Genomic DNA, 17805 nt, shown 5'->3' on the forward strand with positions numbered 1-17805 from the left:
AAGCATGAGTCACTCAGGTTCCGGGGCCCGCCGATTCCAGAACCTTCTGGAACGCCCATGCTCGCTCCGGGTCAGAGGTGAGCTGACTTCACTTCCGGGTGGCTGGCTGACCCCAGCATCGGCCAAGCGTTGAACCTCCGTTTCGGCGGCACCAACAGTGCTGAGGCGGCCCGTGCACCCACGACGCGGGCGCGGCGACCAAAAATAAGTGGCGGGGACCGAGCGGCTCACGGCTGGGGGCGGAGCGCCGCCCGGGGGCAGGGCGCGGCGCGCGGGTCGGTGGTTGCGCATGCGCACGCGGTGACCTTTCTCACGTGTGCGAGTAGCGGCGCGGTCACTCGGTGCTGGAGCGCAGCAGCCGCCATGGTGAGTGCCGCGCCCCGGCTCGCGCCGTCACAACCCAGCCCGCGCTCGGCCGCGTGTCAGCATCCGTATATCCCTGCATCCCTGCGTGGGGTTGGGCCCGCCGCTGCAGCTCGCCTATCTGCAGGGCGAGTAAGCCCCGATCGGGGGTCGTTGGGTGCGTCGGCAGCGTGCCGCTTTGCGCGGGTGCTGCCCGGCACTGTCGGAGGGCGATAGCGGCCGGTGGGGCTGCGTCGGGCTGCGGAGCGGCGTAAGCGGGCGGGGATGGAGCGGCGGCCCTCCTCGTCGGCGTCCCGCCGTAGCACCGCGTGGGCGCTCGGTTAGCTCGGCCCGGAGCTGGGAGCGGGCCTTGAGGCGACCTGGAGCGCTGCGAGGTCACCGAGTCCTTGGGGGGGCTGCGTTGGGTCCCGTGAGAGCTTCGGCTCCGTCCCGTGCCCTGCCTGCAGCGCTCAGCTCCCGTCCGGGCTGCGCTGTGCGCCTGTGGAGCGCGGGAGGGAAAAAAAGAGCTCCTCGTGTCGCGTTCGGCTCTGTAAGCTGCTTCCATCCAGGCCTCCTCTGGAGGAGCACTGCGTAAGGGCAGAGCTGTCCTTGTGCCTACACCGATATCTCATTAGCAATCGTAGAATGGCCCCGGTGACAAGGACCGTAACCATCATGTAGTTTCAGCCCCCTTTCTGCGTGCAGTGCTGCCAACCACCAGACCAGGCTGAAGCTTTCCCCAGAGCTTAAGCATGAAGTGCCCGCGTTCTGAAGACTGCTTACCGATTTCAGTTAAACAGAACATTCCGTTTCAGGGAATGAAAAGAAAAAGACATCAGCTCTGGTATTTTCTTTGAATGAACATCATCATAGTTCACAGTCGTTTCTGTGTCTTTTTCATCATTCTAGCAGTAACAGTTTTCCCAGGGATGCATCTTTCACACGCTAGTTTTGTGCCCTCACACAGCCTACCATTTGGTTTTCCCCCAGTTTTAAATCTTGTGTGCTGGTGTCTGTCAGTGAGGGGTGCACAGATGCCAGGCTGATCTAGCTGTTTCTGTGAGCCCAGGGTACCTGCCCTGCACTACACTGTCTCCATGTGACTTGGCAAAGCTCCATATCTTTCCTCCTAAACCAGAGCAAATTCCTTCTTCTGCCTCTGCTTGGTGGGGCTGTGTGCTTGCCCTTCATCTCCTGTGTGGGAGCTGGAGTGCTGCTTCACAAATGCTGCCAGTAAAGGGGTAAGGAGTTGCTTTTAAATGTAAAAAAATAAAAATAAAAAAAAAATCAGTGAGTAGAGGTAGATAGTGACTGACTTATCTGCATGGAGGAAAAGCACTCAAGGTAGAAATGTGCTTCTGTGGGCTTAGTCCTAAATGTCTGTGGCTAAGGGTAAGCATGTGGCTATAAATCACTCCAAGTAACAGCAGTTTCCATTGGGACTTCAAACTTCAGGAGCGGTGTTGCATCATGTGAAATGCAATTGCCTGGAAAAGACTGACATGAGATACAGGCCTAGGTTGACACTTCGTTACTATAAAATATTCTGCTACAATGAATAAAAACGCAGCTGTCCTCAATCCTGATTAAATCAGTCTGTGAATGTAAAAGCACACTTTTTATCATCAACAGGCTGTTCTTAATCAGCAGTATGAAGTAACGGTTTAGGATTAAACCCCTGCAGAAGTTGCAGCCGCGTGGGGCTCCTGCTCCACCTGCTGGTGGCGTGTTCCTTAGCTGTGCCTCAAGGGCACACATTGCCCACTAGGAGCCCGTGAAGGCCGCTTGGGAGCGAGCTGCTTCTGAGGAGCTTGGAGCAGTTGTAGCACAGCCTTGCTTTTGTCTCCACCGATTTCTGATGCAATCAAAGGTGTGCTTTGCTTCTATGGAAGAGAACTGCCTGGCTGTGCTCTTAAACTCTTGTTCTCTCACAACGGCTGAGTTGTGGGCTTTCTTTTTTTAGTTGCACTTTCGTTCAACTATTTTTCCCTCAACACTGTGCTTCTTTGCAGGCAGGAAAAGCATTTAGGAAATTCCTTCCCCTGTTTGATCGTGTTCTGGTTGAACGATGTGCAGCAGAGACTGTAACCAAAGGAGGCATCATGATTCCAGAAAAAGCTCAAGGGAAGGTGCTGCAAGCAACAGTAGTAGCAGTTGGATCGGGAGCCAGGGGGAAGGTAAGCATCCTGAAGCATCAGCTTTGGCAGCTGGAAAATGGTAGTAGGAAAGGGATGGCTGCAGTGTAAGTTTAATGATACAGCACAAAAATTGAGAGAGGGCAATTGCAGTTGGAAGTGCAGGTCCAAAGAGGAGGTAGAAATCTTCAGTTCCCCTGCCTGGCTCTGGCCTTGAATTCATCTTCCTTTGAACATTTGTAAAATGGAAAATACTTGCTTTTTGAAACATCCTTAAATGATAGTTACGTGGTTTTCTTTGTTGTTCTGAGCACAGCATTCACTGACTTGTTCAAAAAGTATTGACCGGGATAGGGCTTACTGTACTACAAAAAATCAGGAATTGGTAGAAATAAATGTTAATTGAGCTTTCTTAATCTCTGATTGCTAAATACTCACAGGATCCTGAAAAAGATCTTTTAATTTCATTTCACCTTCTTAAAATGCCCGTGGCTTCACTGTTGGAAGATTTTTCCCCCATCTAAATAGTGATCAGTTAGTTCCAACGGTAGGAAGCAGGTTAAAATTTAACTCGAGCATGTTGACTCAGACTTTGCCTGTGAGTCTCTCCATAATATCATGGTTGTTTTTCTCTGTGCCTGCTTTTCAAAGCATTACATTGCAAAATGGCACTATTATTTGACTAATGCTGTGATATTGAATTTATGGTATAGAATTGTAATTGAACTTTCCTCTGTCCAGAACAACTGATATAGAATTGTCAGTAATACAGAAATTATTCAAAGTAGCAGAAATGGGCAAGTAATACTAACTGGTACTTAAAGAAATTAGTAATGCTTATTGAATATTGAAATCATTATGCTATGGAGCAATTCTCATAATACCTTTCCATTTAACTTCTGTAAAGTAAAGGATTTTTTTTTTTTTTTTCAGGATGGTGAGATTCATCCAGTGAGTGTAAAAGTTGGTGAAAAGGTTTTGCTACCAGAATATGGTGGTACCAAGATTGTACTAGAAGATAAGGTATGTTTTCCCATTTTGTGAATGTAAATTAAACTGGTTCCCAGTATCACGCAGTCAGTAGTAAATATTAGAGGGATTAGCAGCATTTAATAAATGCAGTTGCTAATATTCAAGTGGGAACAGCTAAATCAAACCACATTTTTTGTCCCTGCAGTACTTATTAATTCCACCCTTAATTAAAAAAAAAAGTAACCGAAGTGACATCTTGGCTTGACCTTTGCTGGATGGACAAAGTGCCTTTATCTGGCAAGCAAGCAGTAGAGGGAAACCTACGGGGCTTTGAAATTACTGGGCCATCCTTACTTTTGATGGGGAAAGCCTACAGAATTGTCCTCTTGTAGTACTTATGCTTCCTGCTGCTAAAATGAGTAACGTGGTAGCATTCCCAAGTTGTGTCTCCTGGAAAAGAAGAATCTTTACAAGTCCAAGAGGTAGAACAAGCTGTGCTTAGCTCACTTTTGTTTTGTACTTTATGATGCGTGGTAGCCTTCAGAACCAGACAGTATCTGCAAAACAGCTGATAAAAATCAATTGCGATGCTAATATTTCTTCTGCTTGCAGGATTACTACTTGTTTAGAGATGGTGACATTCTTGGAAAGTACCTGGACTGAAGTTGTTGCAGTATCCATCATCCATTCCACTAAAATTCTGAAATGCTTTCTTTCATCATGTAAATAATGTCCTTTATTTTATAATAAGCAGGCATTGAGTCGCTGAAATAACTTGTGATCTCACTGTAATGATGGAACAGAAATAAAAGTATGTACAGTCAGAAATTGGTTGCTCTTGCTTGAGTTCCACTGAACAGTGAAATGCCACCATCCAGCCTTAATTATTCCAAACAGCATCATTTTTATATCCTTATCCCTGTACTGAAATTGTAAAGGCCTTTACAATAAACTTCTAAAACTGTGCTGCTTCTGTCTCAGTTTCTGCTACTGCTCTGTGAAACTGAGTATCAGTTGTGTGATGTCTTGAAGTAATCTCTGGAAATAGTTTTGTTTTACTAATGCTTTAATGAAAATACATTTGTCTAGTGGTGGGAGACAGAAGTGGTTATTGCAGAGAGATGGTGACAAAGGAGACAAAAGCTTTGTTTCATCTCAAACTTTACCTGAAGTAACAGATCCGTCTGACATTGTTTCCAGCATGAGCGAGTGGTAGACAACAAGATGTTGAACAAGATGAATGCACACAAACCATCCTGCCCCACTCTGAACAGAGCTTGCTGCTAGCAACGCCTCCACTAGAAAGAATTCTAATGATTTTTCTTACCTAAGTGATTCTTTTTTGCCCACCAAATAACTTCCCTACAGAAATTAGTTGGCAGAATTGGAGCTGATGCTGATCTTAATGCAGTAATTGATAACAACTTTGCCTCATCTTGCCAATCTCTTACTCTCCCACAACTGAGTAGAGAGCTGATACTATGTTTCACAAATTATACTGCATTTATCTTGAATGTAGCATTCTTAAACAGTAAGATACTTACTCAACTCGTGCTGAAGCAATCACATTAGTGTATTTCTAACTGCCCTCTTTTGCCTTGGGAATGCATTCAAGGTTATCTGCACATGACTGCACAGATCTGCACTTTATACTGTTCCTAGGTATGCCTTCACAATTGGTATGTTGACTGAGTGTAGTCTGAGAGGAGGGACTGTCTTAAAAGGCTTTAATATAGGCTTACGTGAAATAAATCCATAAAGCACTCATTGCTACCAAAATCAATACTAGCTAAATAGTTCTTATTGAATTAAAGCTGTTACAAAAGCAACATTGCTAGATAAACTGTAAGCCTGCAGATAACTGCAACGGATTGTAATAAAGAACATTTATCACTTTCAGTAGCTATAGTAAGGAACTTCTGCTTCCACATGCCCTAAAACAACTTATTTTCTGCTGGGTGTGATCTGTTGCTACTTTTTACACAACATTAATTATCACCCAGCAATTCATTAGAAGTTGGCTGTAATGCCTTCTATTCCCTGTAGCTGGTGAGCACCTACTTCGGAGCTGTAGGCAAACCACACAAAAGCTGCTCTGTCGAGATAGTGGTAGAGAATTCCCAGTAAGCAGGAGTGGGCACTAACAAGAGAATAGAGAAATCCTTTGCCTCCACAGGCTGACCTGAAACCTGTCCTGAGGCAGTTAGAGCAGCACACGTTATAGCAGAAACGAGGTTATCGCACTGCGGTTATCTTAAAAGACAATTCATTGCACAACGGAACACAAAGCTCGGTGAGAAACGTTATCTTCCCCTGCAGCAAGCACGCCTTTATCTTGTGTGATAAGGCAGGTATTCTGGTGTAGCCCCATACTGAAAGGGGCAGGCATTTAACGTATTCACAGCTTATTGAACTTACAGAAACTGGATGACATCCTAAGGAGAAAAAAAAGGTGCAGTAGGAAATAATACCCAACAGGTAAATGTTATTTAAAAGCCTAGCATTTAAATACTGTCTTTTAGAGATCATTTGTGTAGGATCCTAACTCATGAAGTTCACAGTTCTTGTTTGTGAAGAGCTGCTCTAATCCACAGTGGTGCAACCTGAGACCCTGGCAGGCAAGCAACCCTGAGGAACAGAGGTAGCATGTACACCTTTGGTACCTGCACCACTTCCCTGCCCGTACCCAGCAGGACTGCACTGAACCAGCACTGCCATGTTGCCAAGTGCATAACACACATCACTGCTCCCAACTCAAACTCCAACTCATGCTTTCAGCCCCAGGAGATTTTCAGCACCTTGCTGTCATTAAATAAAATATTTCTCAGGTACCTTTATCTACCTTTTATACAGCACACTCAAAACCAATGTCATGTTATGCTCAGAAGTTTCATGGGAATAAAAGATACATGGACAGGGGAAAAAAAAAAAAAAAAAAAAGCATCCCTTAGCTTAATCAAATGAAGGACACACTTGTGTATTGGATGGGTCAATAGACAGAACATTTTATTCCTGCACTACAAAGCTGTCCTTGTCAGTGAGGGCAGCGTAACCTACTGCACTGCCAAGGTAATCCATCTGCCATTACTGTTTTTTAAGTCCATGGCTACATACCATATTTTATATTCCCTGGGTTATAGAGTGAAGGTCAATATCACTGACAAATGCTTTCTTGTGCTTCTGTAAGAATTCAGACTTGTTTGTTCCACCAATTTCTGGAACATCAAAGCTCCAATTTGTGCAAAAAAAAAGAAGTCACATACAGCCATACTTGTTATTTGGTGAGGATCCAGTTCTTTCCAGCTATCTGAAGTATAAAGAATGAAGGCAGACTCCATCTACATTTTCCTTTTCTTTCCATTCTGGAAAGGGCTCCCCTGGCAGCAGTAGCACTGCTTTCAGAAGGCCTTTCTCATCATGCCTGTTACCTGCCACAGTAGAAACAGGGCGAAGCTTTCACAGCCCACTGAGGAGAAGATTTAGAGAGGAATGTTCAGGCCCTAACAGCACAGGGGACAACAAGATGACGTTGGCCAAATATTCCCCTTTTCACTCATCAAACAACGCAGACCAGGTAAAAACCATGATGTAGAATTACTGTTGATCAGGTTTTGTTTAAGAACCACTGGAAATTCACTAAAAGAAAAATAGAAAGCAGCTTCCAGTAATAAGGGGGTAATTATCAAGGAGCAACAGAAAAAGATACACAGATTTACATATCTTGTTTAAGAAACACTTCAGAAACATTCTTTTTTCCACACAACTGAGCCAGTTTCAAACTGAAGGATGGGCATTTCTCACGGAGAGGTGGCTGTTCTCAGCCAGATGTCCATGAAACAGAAGTCAGGGTCAACTGAAAACGTCACATCTCCCCCGTTCTGTGCTTTAGATACCAGCTGAACCTTGAAATCCATTAAAAAAAAAAAAAACCGAAAAACACAAGACTATCTTATGAGGGACTGAAACAGCACCTCTGTTACTTTGGGGCTGGCTAATTATAAATCAATGTCATAAAAAATTAACGCAGGCTCACAGCAGACCTAACGCGGCAGCACGACAGGCAAACCCTCAGCACAGCGGTAACTGCTGCTATTAACCTCCTCACATCGGAGAAAGTGCTGAGAGGAGCAGTTTCGCGCTGCGGGGCCCAGGCTCGCACTCGGGCAGTCACGCTGACCCGCGGCTCACCGGTAAAACAGTAACCAGAGCAAGCGGCAGCGGGCCCTCGAGACGCGCCCGCGTTATCGTGCCGGGCACGGAACCCCCGCTTCGTCTCATGAAGTCGGGGTGCCCGCAGCCAAGCGGGGAGCGGCACCGTTCCGCGCTCCTCATCGCTCGCGCGTCGCCCAGCTCATCATCCACAACCCCCGCTGTGGCCGCAGCGGCTCTACCCGCCAGCGCACCGCACCCCCACCACCCGCAGCCAGCCCCGCGGACCACGGTTCTTCTTCAGCGCCTCTCGCGAGACTTCCCGCGCCGCACCGCCCAACAGCCGCTCGCCCGGCCCCTCGCCCCGCCCGGCGCCGCCACATCCGGGTCCCGGCGCGGCTGTCACTATGGTCATGGCGGAGGGGACGGCAGTGCTGAGGCGGAACAGGCCGGGCACCAAGGCCCAGGTGAGGCGCCGTCGCCGCGCGGCCGGACCCGGGGAGCGGGCGGTGCCGCCGCCGAGGCGCGATATCGGGCCGGCCGTCGGGGCGCCGATACCGGTCGGGCCGCGCTCCGCGGGACCGCTTTGTTCGGCGCGGCCGGGCCGGGGCCCGAGTACCTCCGTGCGGCGCCCGGCCGGGCCCAACGGGCTCCGCCGCCGAGTAACCCGGCGTCACAGGGCCGAAGCGCGGCTTCCTCGGCCACGCACCTCCCCCGCGCGGCGGCCGCTTCCCCGTCCGCGACGGCGGCACCGGCAGGCCTGAGCCGCGGCCCTGCGGAGGCCTGGGCAGCCCTTACGTAATGCGGCCGTCAGCCGCTTCCTGCTCACTCACCGCGCCGCGCCGCCGCTTCCGAGCCCGCCTGGAAGGGGCGCGTCTCGGGCGTCTACGGTCCTCTTCGGATCGCTCCCGAGACGAGCCTCCGTCGGGCCTTCGAGGGGGTCATCTTCGTTCCGCCGTTGCCGGAAGGGCGCGTCGGCAGAGCGGTGGCGGCACGGGCTGCGGAAGGGTGCCTCTCTTCCCCCGTTAGCCTTCGGCAGGATGTCCGGAACTCCATCGCTGCGCAGCGCCCTGCGTGCTTAACCTGCGGAGGACACGGAGCATCTGCCATCTTCTGGGTATCCTGAATAATACAGTACTGCAGTCTGTGGAACTAGGAAATAGCAAAACTCACGTGGGCTGAAGAATTTTGGAGATGCTTCTCTTGTGTGTGACCATATTTCATCCTAGATGACGCTGTGGTATAGCTGTGCAGTGCGTAAATGCAACAACCCACCATCCAAGCACTTGCTACTCCTTTCCCTCAGCTGTCACAGAGCAGCCTGCTGAGCTGCACAGGGAGGATGCCTTCTCTGAGTCACTACAGCATAAGGTCAGCAGCAGGAGGCCAACATGTAATGCTTCTGGCTCCCATGAGAAGCAGCATTGAATGGGAGATGCAGAAAAATGCTGAGTTAGAAATCCCATTTCTCTGGGGTTATCATATTCACACTAGGTGAGAACAGCTGCAGAGCGCTGACATGCAGCTGGGCCTGATGCAAGACTTCAGGTGGTTGTTGATGTTAGCAGCACTGAATGCTGTGGGCTGCTAGAGCTGTTACCTCAGGTGTGCAGCAGCACACTGGGCCAGAGAAACACAGCACAGAGCTGGGTCTGTGGTGCAGCATCAGCTCGCAGAAGCTGCTTTCAGTGGTCTGTTATTACTGGAATACACTGCGATTTTTAGCCTAGTGCCAATACCATAATGCTGCTCTCTACAGACCTCTTATTTTCCCATTCTTATGTTGTCTAACTTGTGAAGCTGACACTGTATGCAAGCATTTGATTTAAATATCCAAGGCTGCAGCAAGATGTGTGGAAGAGGCAATGTTTACCACACACCGAGTCAAACAGAGAGGTTCTAATAGCAGCACATTAGGAGCCTAATATGAATAATGTGAATATACTTCACCCTATTCATACCAAGTTTGTATGCTGCTTCTATTAAGAAGTAGCTTCCTGGAATTGTATGAACTGAGCCTGCATCTACATTCCCTCATGTTTGAGTGTACTGGGCCTTTCTTCCTCCTCCCTTCTTTTTGTTAAGTTAGTTGAAATTTATTTTTCTTTTTTAAACAGGATTTCTACAATTGGCCCGATGAGTCCTTTGAGGAGATGGATAGTACATTAGCTGTTCAGCAGGTACTCTTACTTATCTAAAACTCTGTTTGTAAACTCAATTTCTTGAGTTCTTTTATTTTTTCGTTTAAAAACAAACAACCAAACAAAAGAAAAACAAAGGGGTCATAGCATGTTCCTTTTCTGCTTACAGTAGTTCCACAAAAGAATCAACTTCATAAACTTTAAAAAATGAATTACTAACGGGATGTGGAGAAATAGCTAGAATTCTCAAACATGATTTCAACAAACCAGATATAAAAAAAAGTACAGTTGTATAATGCTGGAATGTGATGGAAAGTACAGCAGTAATAGCAGGGTAGCACAACCCTAGGCTGCAGCAAATGAGAACAAAACCAAACACAGCACCCATGGACACACAAAGAAAAGGAAGGAAGGAAGGAAGGAAGGAAGGAAGTCTGCTTACCTTTGTAAGGCCTCAGGTACACAGGGATCTCCAGCAAGATGCTCTTACCTCCACTGCCAACCCTTAAATGAGGTCTGGGAAGGTGTGGATCCTGACTCCACCCCTCCCAATCACTCAGGTGCATGGCATTGCATTGCATGCACCTGAGTAGCCCTGGGTTGGCTCCACCAGATGTTGAATCACTGCTTTAGGCAGTGACTTACTTAGCATTTCCACTGCAGGTTGGAAAAAAAAACCAAAACAAACAAACAAAAAAGCTACTTTTTAAACTTTTTAGCCTATCCATTATTTTCTAAATAAAAGGAAAATGACTTTATCTCTGGGAAAGTAAGTCTCTTGAAGGCATAATAATGTCCTAAATGCGTTGTTTTACTGTAATTACAACAAGATCTAGTGTTTGTTTCCTTTCCTCCACCTCAGTACATCCAGCAAAACATAAGGGCAGACTGTTCCAACATTGATAAGATCCTTGAACCTCCCGAAGGCCAGGATGAAGGTGTATGGAAGTATGAACATCTAAGGTGAGAACTCATCTTCATCAGCATAATGTCCTGAGTCTGAGTTTTGTTCATTGATAGTGGTAGGGAGTTTCACTGCTTTTAACTCGTCATATTCAACTTAAGAGGTTAAGGAATGCACTTCCAGACACATTCTGCTGGAAGCTGCATTTCTATAAGTCTCTCACTCTGTTAATCATCTGTGGTGGTACTTTAGGTACTTAACTGGTTTGGAGGATGTGTATCTCAGCAGGATGGAATGATGCACATCTGCAAATTATGCCCTTAATTTTCTCAGTGTTCTTTAATTGCTTTAAAAAAAAATCTGTATTTGTGAGATAGTATTTCTTCCCTAACGAAGTTGGTATCTTAAACAGCTCCACAAAATTGTGAAATTTAGCCTGTGCTGTCAGGTAAAAATTCAAATATAATTGTTGTAATCAGTAAAAAAGATATGCTGGTAAGCATTCTGTTTCTCTCAAGTTGTATTTTTATAGTGTGTTAATTGGTAGCCTGTTGTATATATTGACTTTTCAAATCTCACATCAGCTGAAATTACATGATGGTATTCTTAAAGTACAATGTTTTTCTTGTTCTATTTTTTCCACTTAACAACTGTCATTTCAAGAAATGTTAACATCTGTTAAGAAGATCAGAATGTATCATTTTGTTTGTATTTAGTATCTCCAGTGTGAAAACAAATGGCTTGATTTTGATGCTGCTTTGTTCAAATTCCTTTTTAGACAGTTCTGCCTTGAGCTCAATGGACTAGCTGTCAAGCTTCAGGTAATTCTTTCCTTAATATTTTTATGTCGTATTGGGACTTGATGCAGAGTCTGTAGAACTTTCTTTTGAATTTGTACATCTATGCTTAAGCAGTGGATTCAGGTAAGAGGTTTTTTTAGGGTTTTAAGGACTTGTAGGAAATAACTCTTTTTGGTGGTGGGCAGGACAAGGAAGTGATTTGAAAAGACCATCTGATTATTTTTTTTTTGCTTTTGGGTAACTGAAACTGGTTTTTGTAACTGAGCAATTGTCTTCACAGAGCGAGTGTCACCCAGACACATGTACTCAGATGACAGCAACTGAACAATGGATTTTTCTTTGTGCAGCTCACAAAACTCCCAAAGAGGTATGGATGGGTTGTGTAAAATTGACCTTATTGATGTAAGGCTTTCTTCTACACCTCACAGCTCACGAGGAGACTGTTGCAGTTGTTTTCTCAGTTGAGCTGAGAGCCTTTGTGGGTTAAGAACAATCATACGAGGTTTCCTTCTTTCTTGTTTGGTAGTGAGTGTAGATAAGGTAGGAGGGAACTGCTTCCTACAGCAGTACCAGAGATAGAAAGACAGCATTCTACCTGGGTGTTGTTTGCAGTCAGAGAAAAGAGGAGGTGATACCCGTTATCTCTGAGCATCATTCATCTGCTGTTTTCCATGTTGAGAGCTATTGCCTCATGGTCAGGGAGTGAGCAAGGCAACCCTGAGAGACTGCTGACCAAAAGTTACAGCTGGGAAGTCAGGGAATGACAAAGGACAGGCACTGCTGATCTCTCTCTGCCTGGCCCCAGTTCACGTTGGCTTTTGTCCTTTTCTTCTGCACATACTTGATTGCAGAGACAGGTCTTGGCTTATTATATATTTATCTAGAATTATGCTTTTGTTTTTCTTTGACAAGGTGGTTAAAAACAGCAATTACACTTAAGGGCAGTTCTGTGTTTTTGTTTTTGATTTATAACTCCTTTTGGATAGGATGTACAAGCATAGTCTGGTAGCTCAACAATGTGAGAAACAAGTCAGCTGTGACATAAGGAATGTTTTTCCTTTTAGTGTACCTCCAGTATGTGTTTACATTATAAGGTACTTCTCAGGGAGATGCATAAAATTCACTACTCACGCACACGATCACATTTCCATAGTAACTTGTCTCTTGAAATAATTGACATCGGTTGTAAAACAAAGAAAAGCAACAGCCTTCTTGAGAAGGAAATATAGCCAGACCTTCAGAGAAGCTGTAAGAAACTTCTGGGACTAAAAATGGCTGATTATATTAAAAGCATCAGGAAACATAATTGTTTTTCTTTAAGTAAGTTATGTGATAACATCATGCACGTGCTCGCTGTATTTTGTAGTGTCCTGCTATAGACTATACCAGACACACGCTTGACGGAGCTGCATGTCTTCTGAATAGCAACAAGTATTTCCCCAGCAGGTAAAAATGTTTTATTTTGGGAGCAGAGAGGTGGCGGGGTGTAAATGGCATCTAAACATTTCAAGACCACATAGAAACATGTAACACCATTTTGGTGGAATACTACTGAGAGCATCAGAAATCCTGCAGAATGGGCCGGTGTTGGTACAGTAACTGCCTCTTTTAAGCTAAGAAAGAATTCCTGCCTACTGAAACAGTCTGCCATTAGCTGGAACTGACAGAGGTGCTTTTTAAGTGGAAACTGTTTGTTTTCCTCATATTTCTTGGTATTAATACAGGGCTTCCACTGGAATGTCAGTCTAAGTAACAGGACTTAGACAGAGGACTTATACAGTACTTAGGAGACAGTTGGACTAGATGATCTTATAGGTCGTTTCCAACCTTGTGATTCTATGATTCTATGATACTGCACTGAGAATCACCAGAAAGCAGCAGCAATCCAGTGTGGAACAGCAGAAGACAGATTGAATGCATTCATTGGGCAGCATGCCATGTTGGATCATGGAAACCTCACCAGAGAAGTCAGAATGGTGCTTCTCTGGGAATCCTCTGTTGGTAAGGAGGTGGAGCTGGAAGTCTTTTTTCCTTTGCACTTCATTGCTAGAAACCAGAAATCCAGCCTCCACCAGATCTTTCTGTAGTGCAGGCAAAATGTACCTGTTTCCATATGTGCAGGTGCATCAGCATTTTCATTACTTATGCAGAAAGAAGCAACTGCAGGCATATCTGTAAAACTTCACTCTAAGTTTAGCATGTAACTTCACAGTATTAACAGTCAAAATTCACGTTGACATGTATTTCACTAGTTATGGCAGTAGATTTGTTTTGTAACCTTTCTCCTGGTGCTTACAGGGTTAGCATAAAGGAATCCTCTGTAGCCAAATTAGGATCTGTGTGCCGAAGGATTTACAGAATATTTTCACATGCTTATTTTCATCATCGGCAGATATTTGATGAATATGAAGTAAGTAGTTCAATAGTTCAGTTATTGCTGAAATTACAGCTGGGATAACTGTATTGCCTTCTTTTAACACTTACAGAAGATCTGCATTGATGTGAAGTATTCATTACAGTAGATAATGCTTCTGTAAGAACTGAAATTCCATGCTGTGATTTAAGTCTCAGGGCTAAATTACACACAGGAAAGTGTGTGTGTTTATTATGAAAAGTTTATCTGTTATTATGAAAAGTTCATCTGTTTAGTTAACATATCCAATTGGTTACCCTTCCCTTTCCTTGGTTTTATTCAAGCAAATACTAATTCATCATCTTACTTTCAAGATTCCCAAATGTATTCCAAAGGCTTACAGAAATATTTATTTCCTGATGGCATGTGTTATGCAGGCAGTTAAAGGATTATAATTATGAAACTGCATAAAAGCAGATCAACGAGTGGCACTTCCACAGGTTTGGGGTTTTTTTTAACCAGGACATAGAAATTAATGATGAAAAATTAATGATAAAAAAAAGATGAGGAGAGAGCTGCAGGCAGAATGAAATGTTTGCCAACCACTTCAAGTTGCTGGCACAGCTGTGGAATGGCTGTGTTCCATTTTGGTGGGGATGGTGTATGTAGCAGGAGTTTAATACCTTAAAGTCCTTTTCTGGAGAGCAGAGCAGAATTGTGGTGATATTTTAATACATTCTTCCTTACGTACTGTTAAACTGAGGTATGACTTGAGCAATGAACCAAAACCCCAACTGAAGGTTCAAGCTTATGATCGAGTAGTAAAGGGGCTGTGTTAAAAGTAGTAGTATAAATCTATCATTTAAGCACTGCTCCTTGTTTCTAAGACTCCTAAATCCATTACATAATTACATAAAAGCAGTTTAATTGTACTTTCCTCGATTGTTTATAATATTCCTTCTCTATATGTATTTTTTCCCCTTTTTTCATCTCCAGAATGAAACTTTCTTGTGTCACCGGTTCACTAAATTTGTGATGAAGTATAATCTGATGTCCAAGGATAACCTGATTGTACCAATTTTGGAAGAAGAAGTGCAAAATTCAGTGTCAGGGGAGAGTGAGGCATGATGGGGATGACTGTACTGAAGCCTGTACTGAATACAGACAAAAAAATTACGTACTGTATATATCATTTTAGACACTTCAATCATGTATCCTTATAGCTTTGTTTAGTATACTTTTTGTATGCTGTGTGCATTGCCTTTTAATATGGGAAATACCTTAAGTTATTCATGAGCTGTATATTCATCAACGTGGCACTCATGGTTTTTAAATAAAAGTAGTAGTATCTGTTTATAATGCCTGTTAATAAAAGAATTTACAGTTCTCTAAAATTGCTGCTAAACAATCATTGAATCACAATCCTGAAGAGGACAGATTGGGTGGGGAAAAAGCAAGATTAAGATTACACAGCAAGCCATTTTGTAATACAGTCGCTAGGTTAGTTCAAAGATTTTCACCTTAAATGTAGAATTGTGCAGGAAGCTCTTTGCAATGTAGCTTATTCCTAATTTAGCTTTTATTTTTTTAAGATGGCTTTGAAGATTTACTTCTGGTTGTGCATATTCCTGTATGTTTCTATCCAAACACTAAGAGCATTTATAGTATTAGTAATACCAAAAGGATAATTTTACTATGATATTTAACAGATATATTATTGACATGTGTCTAACTTTCTTTTTCAGCCTGTTCTTTTCTTCTGTTATCAGTGGAGGCCTGTGTGCAGCAGGTTTCTGTCCTGCTAAAGCAGGCTTCTGCTGTTCTCCACTCCACAATTTCTTTAAGAGTAACTGTGGCAAAAACAACACAAACTCAATGGCTTACACCTGTTTATGGCAATGGCTTACAGATTATACCTCACAGAAATATTCTCATTATGCCATATAACCCACTAGCATAGTCTTTACTTGTATTGTCAGAAAAGAACACTCAAGTACTTGAAAAATTGAGCCTGACTCTAAGAGTTCATCATATTTCCAGTATACGTTGATTTTTCTTTGTTCACCTGGGTTACATTGGCAGAAAGATTTGGGCTAATGCTTCTGTTCCCTTGTAGACGTTTGTTTCAATTTGTGTTTGCAGCTTTGCAATAACTGACAATTTCCATGAGTGCTGCTTAACTGTGTTTTGTCTAGAATGATAGAACTAAATATTTTAGAGATGAATATAGCAGACAGATATACTGCTACGTGGGCATGAATGCAGGGTATAAAAGCACTAGTGGTGTTCTTATGTTAAATGAATTTTGCTTGTTTGAAGAGGTAGCCAGTCATTTCTCTTGGAAGTTGTTGGGGGCTCTGTTATTTCTTTATGCAGGTCACAATGGGCTAACTAAGCTAGTTTCTGTAAACTGTACTTGATTTTCTAAGTTATGCTTACCTGGAAGGAAGGGAGTTAACCTATTTAGTACTTTTTTTTTCCTCCATAATATACTAAACATGCCTTAAATTCTATTTTTCTTTACACAAATCAAGCACACCTCAAGCAACTGTACCACCTGGATGTAAAGGGAATTTTAACTATAAGATAATAAAGAGATTAAGCTTATGAACTACTTCAGCAACTGCTTTCTTCAGCAGCTCTTTTGTCTCACGTTTATAGCTGTATTTAACCATCAGCAGGGCTACTGCATGAGATGTTGTATGAGTGAACGTAGCTGCCTATACAGTTAATTCTAACTTGCCTTTATAGACCAAATAGGTATCTTAAGTTTGTATTAGAGGCAGGAAGACAACTGTATTTTGGAGATGGTGAAATGCATTTAGTTTTGGTACGGTTTGCTGCAGGACCATTCACGGTGTGGTTCTTCCGTGCAGTCACTCCCCATGCTTATATTGTCCCGGTGACTGACAGAGGCCAAAACATGTAACTTGTGTTACTGATTCCATTTCCTCGACACAATTGAAGAAAATGTGGTGCTCAGGACTGCATTAAAGTTTTGAACCTCTTTTCATCCTCTTAACGCTTTAAGGGTCTCACTTCAGAACAAAACTCTGGAAGTTTTAATCCTGTCGATTCTCCTTCAGATTTGCACTGTAAATTGACTTGCTCTCTTTAGCTGATTTTATATACGGCTTAAGTGAAACACTGCTTGTATTTTCCCTTGCTGCTGTTTACATGAGTACTGTGTACACACACGTGCCTGAATGGTACCATGAAACTTAACTCCGCCTAAGGAAATCATCCGTTTGTCTAGCTAAATACATTAACAGATTTAATTTACCCTCTCCGTAATAGGGAAATGGAAGACTGTCTTTGAAATATGTTGTAAACAAACCAACGGTTAAAATTAAACTGTTACTTTATCCATACCGCTGCGTTTTAGTAAGTGATCCTCATTTCTCATGTTGTCCAAGAACGCAGGCAACCGGGTGCTTCCAAGGCAAAGTTCAGTGCTCGCCCATCTTTGCTACCAGGGGTGCTGAACTTGTATTTCTTCTTCCCAAAGTAGATAAATACAATACTCACAAGCATCTAGAAGCTGGACTTCAAACGTATTCATCTCTCAGTTCAGAAAATGCTGGTTCTACAGTTTAAAAGTCAATGAGATTTAGAAAGGACCTTTCAAATACCCAAATAAGCACAACGTTACACGTAGCCCATCACTGATGGAACAGCCTACCACAAGCAGAGGCTTTCACAAGAGGCTTTCTCTTTGTCACTCAGGTTTTCCCCAGTGCTTGTCTTAATGTGTGTTGGATCAGGTCAGCCCCAGCGATTGCACTGCTGAAGTTTTAGATGTTGTCCAAGTTTTTGCTTAAACAGATAAAAACACAGCAGCAGACCCATTTCTGTAAGCAACGCTGTCTGAAGTTATGCTTTCCTGCAGATTTTTCATCACTAATTCATACCTTTCATCTCAGTTCTCACACAGAAAACAGGCTTGGTAAAAAATCTTAATCTCAGAAATAGCACCTCTCATCCACGATCTAACCCTTAGGGAATTGTC

At 43.7% G+C, this 17805-nt stretch overlaps 1 protein-coding gene across 4 annotated transcripts; it reads left to right on the forward strand.

Annotated features, from left to right (window-relative positions):
• Positions 1-259: 259 nt before the first annotated feature.
• LOC122162097 (MOB-like protein phocein) lies at positions 260-17167 on the forward strand. 4 transcript variants are annotated; one of them, XM_042822057.1, is made up of 9 exons: positions 2084-2212; positions 2355-2519; positions 9716-9778; positions 10602-10702; positions 11422-11464; positions 11724-11810; positions 12810-12889; positions 13742-13853; positions 14793-17167. In XM_042822057.1, the coding sequence occupies exons 1-9, from the start codon at positions 2201-2203 to the stop codon at positions 14922-14924; spliced, it is 795 nt and encodes a 264-aa protein (XP_042677991.1). In that variant the 5' UTR covers positions 2084-2200; the 3' UTR covers positions 14925-17167. The 4 variants fall into 4 exon arrangements, with proteins under 4 accessions (XP_042677990.1, XP_042677991.1, XP_042677989.1 ...); XM_042822054.1 differs by lacking the exons at positions 2084-2212; positions 2355-2519 and adding an exon at positions 7969-8065; XM_042822056.1 differs by lacking the exons at positions 2084-2212; positions 9716-9778; positions 10602-10702; ... (3 more) ...; positions 13742-13853; positions 14793-17167 and adding exons at positions 260-366; positions 3411-3500; positions 4062-4414.
• Positions 17168-17805: the final 638 nt, after the last annotated feature.

The sequence above is a fragment of the Centrocercus urophasianus genome, unplaced genomic scaffold (assembly GCF_019232065.1).
Source record: "Centrocercus urophasianus isolate 14NV4802_14NV808 unplaced genomic scaffold, USGS_Curo_1.0 seq_20, whole genome shotgun sequence".
In the NCBI taxonomy this organism is placed as follows: Eukaryota; Metazoa; Chordata; class Aves; order Galliformes; family Phasianidae; genus Centrocercus; species Centrocercus urophasianus.

Coding starts and splice junctions, on each gene's coding strand:
- LOC122162097 (XM_042822057.1), top strand. Junction 2,520..9,715: donor GATCGGGAGCCAGGGGGAAG/GTAAGCATCCTG, acceptor TTTTTTAAACAG/GATTTCTACAATTGGCCCGA. Junction 11,465..11,723: donor GACTAGCTGTCAAGCTTCAG/GTAATTCTTTCC, acceptor TTGTCTTCACAG/AGCGAGTGTCACCCAGACAC.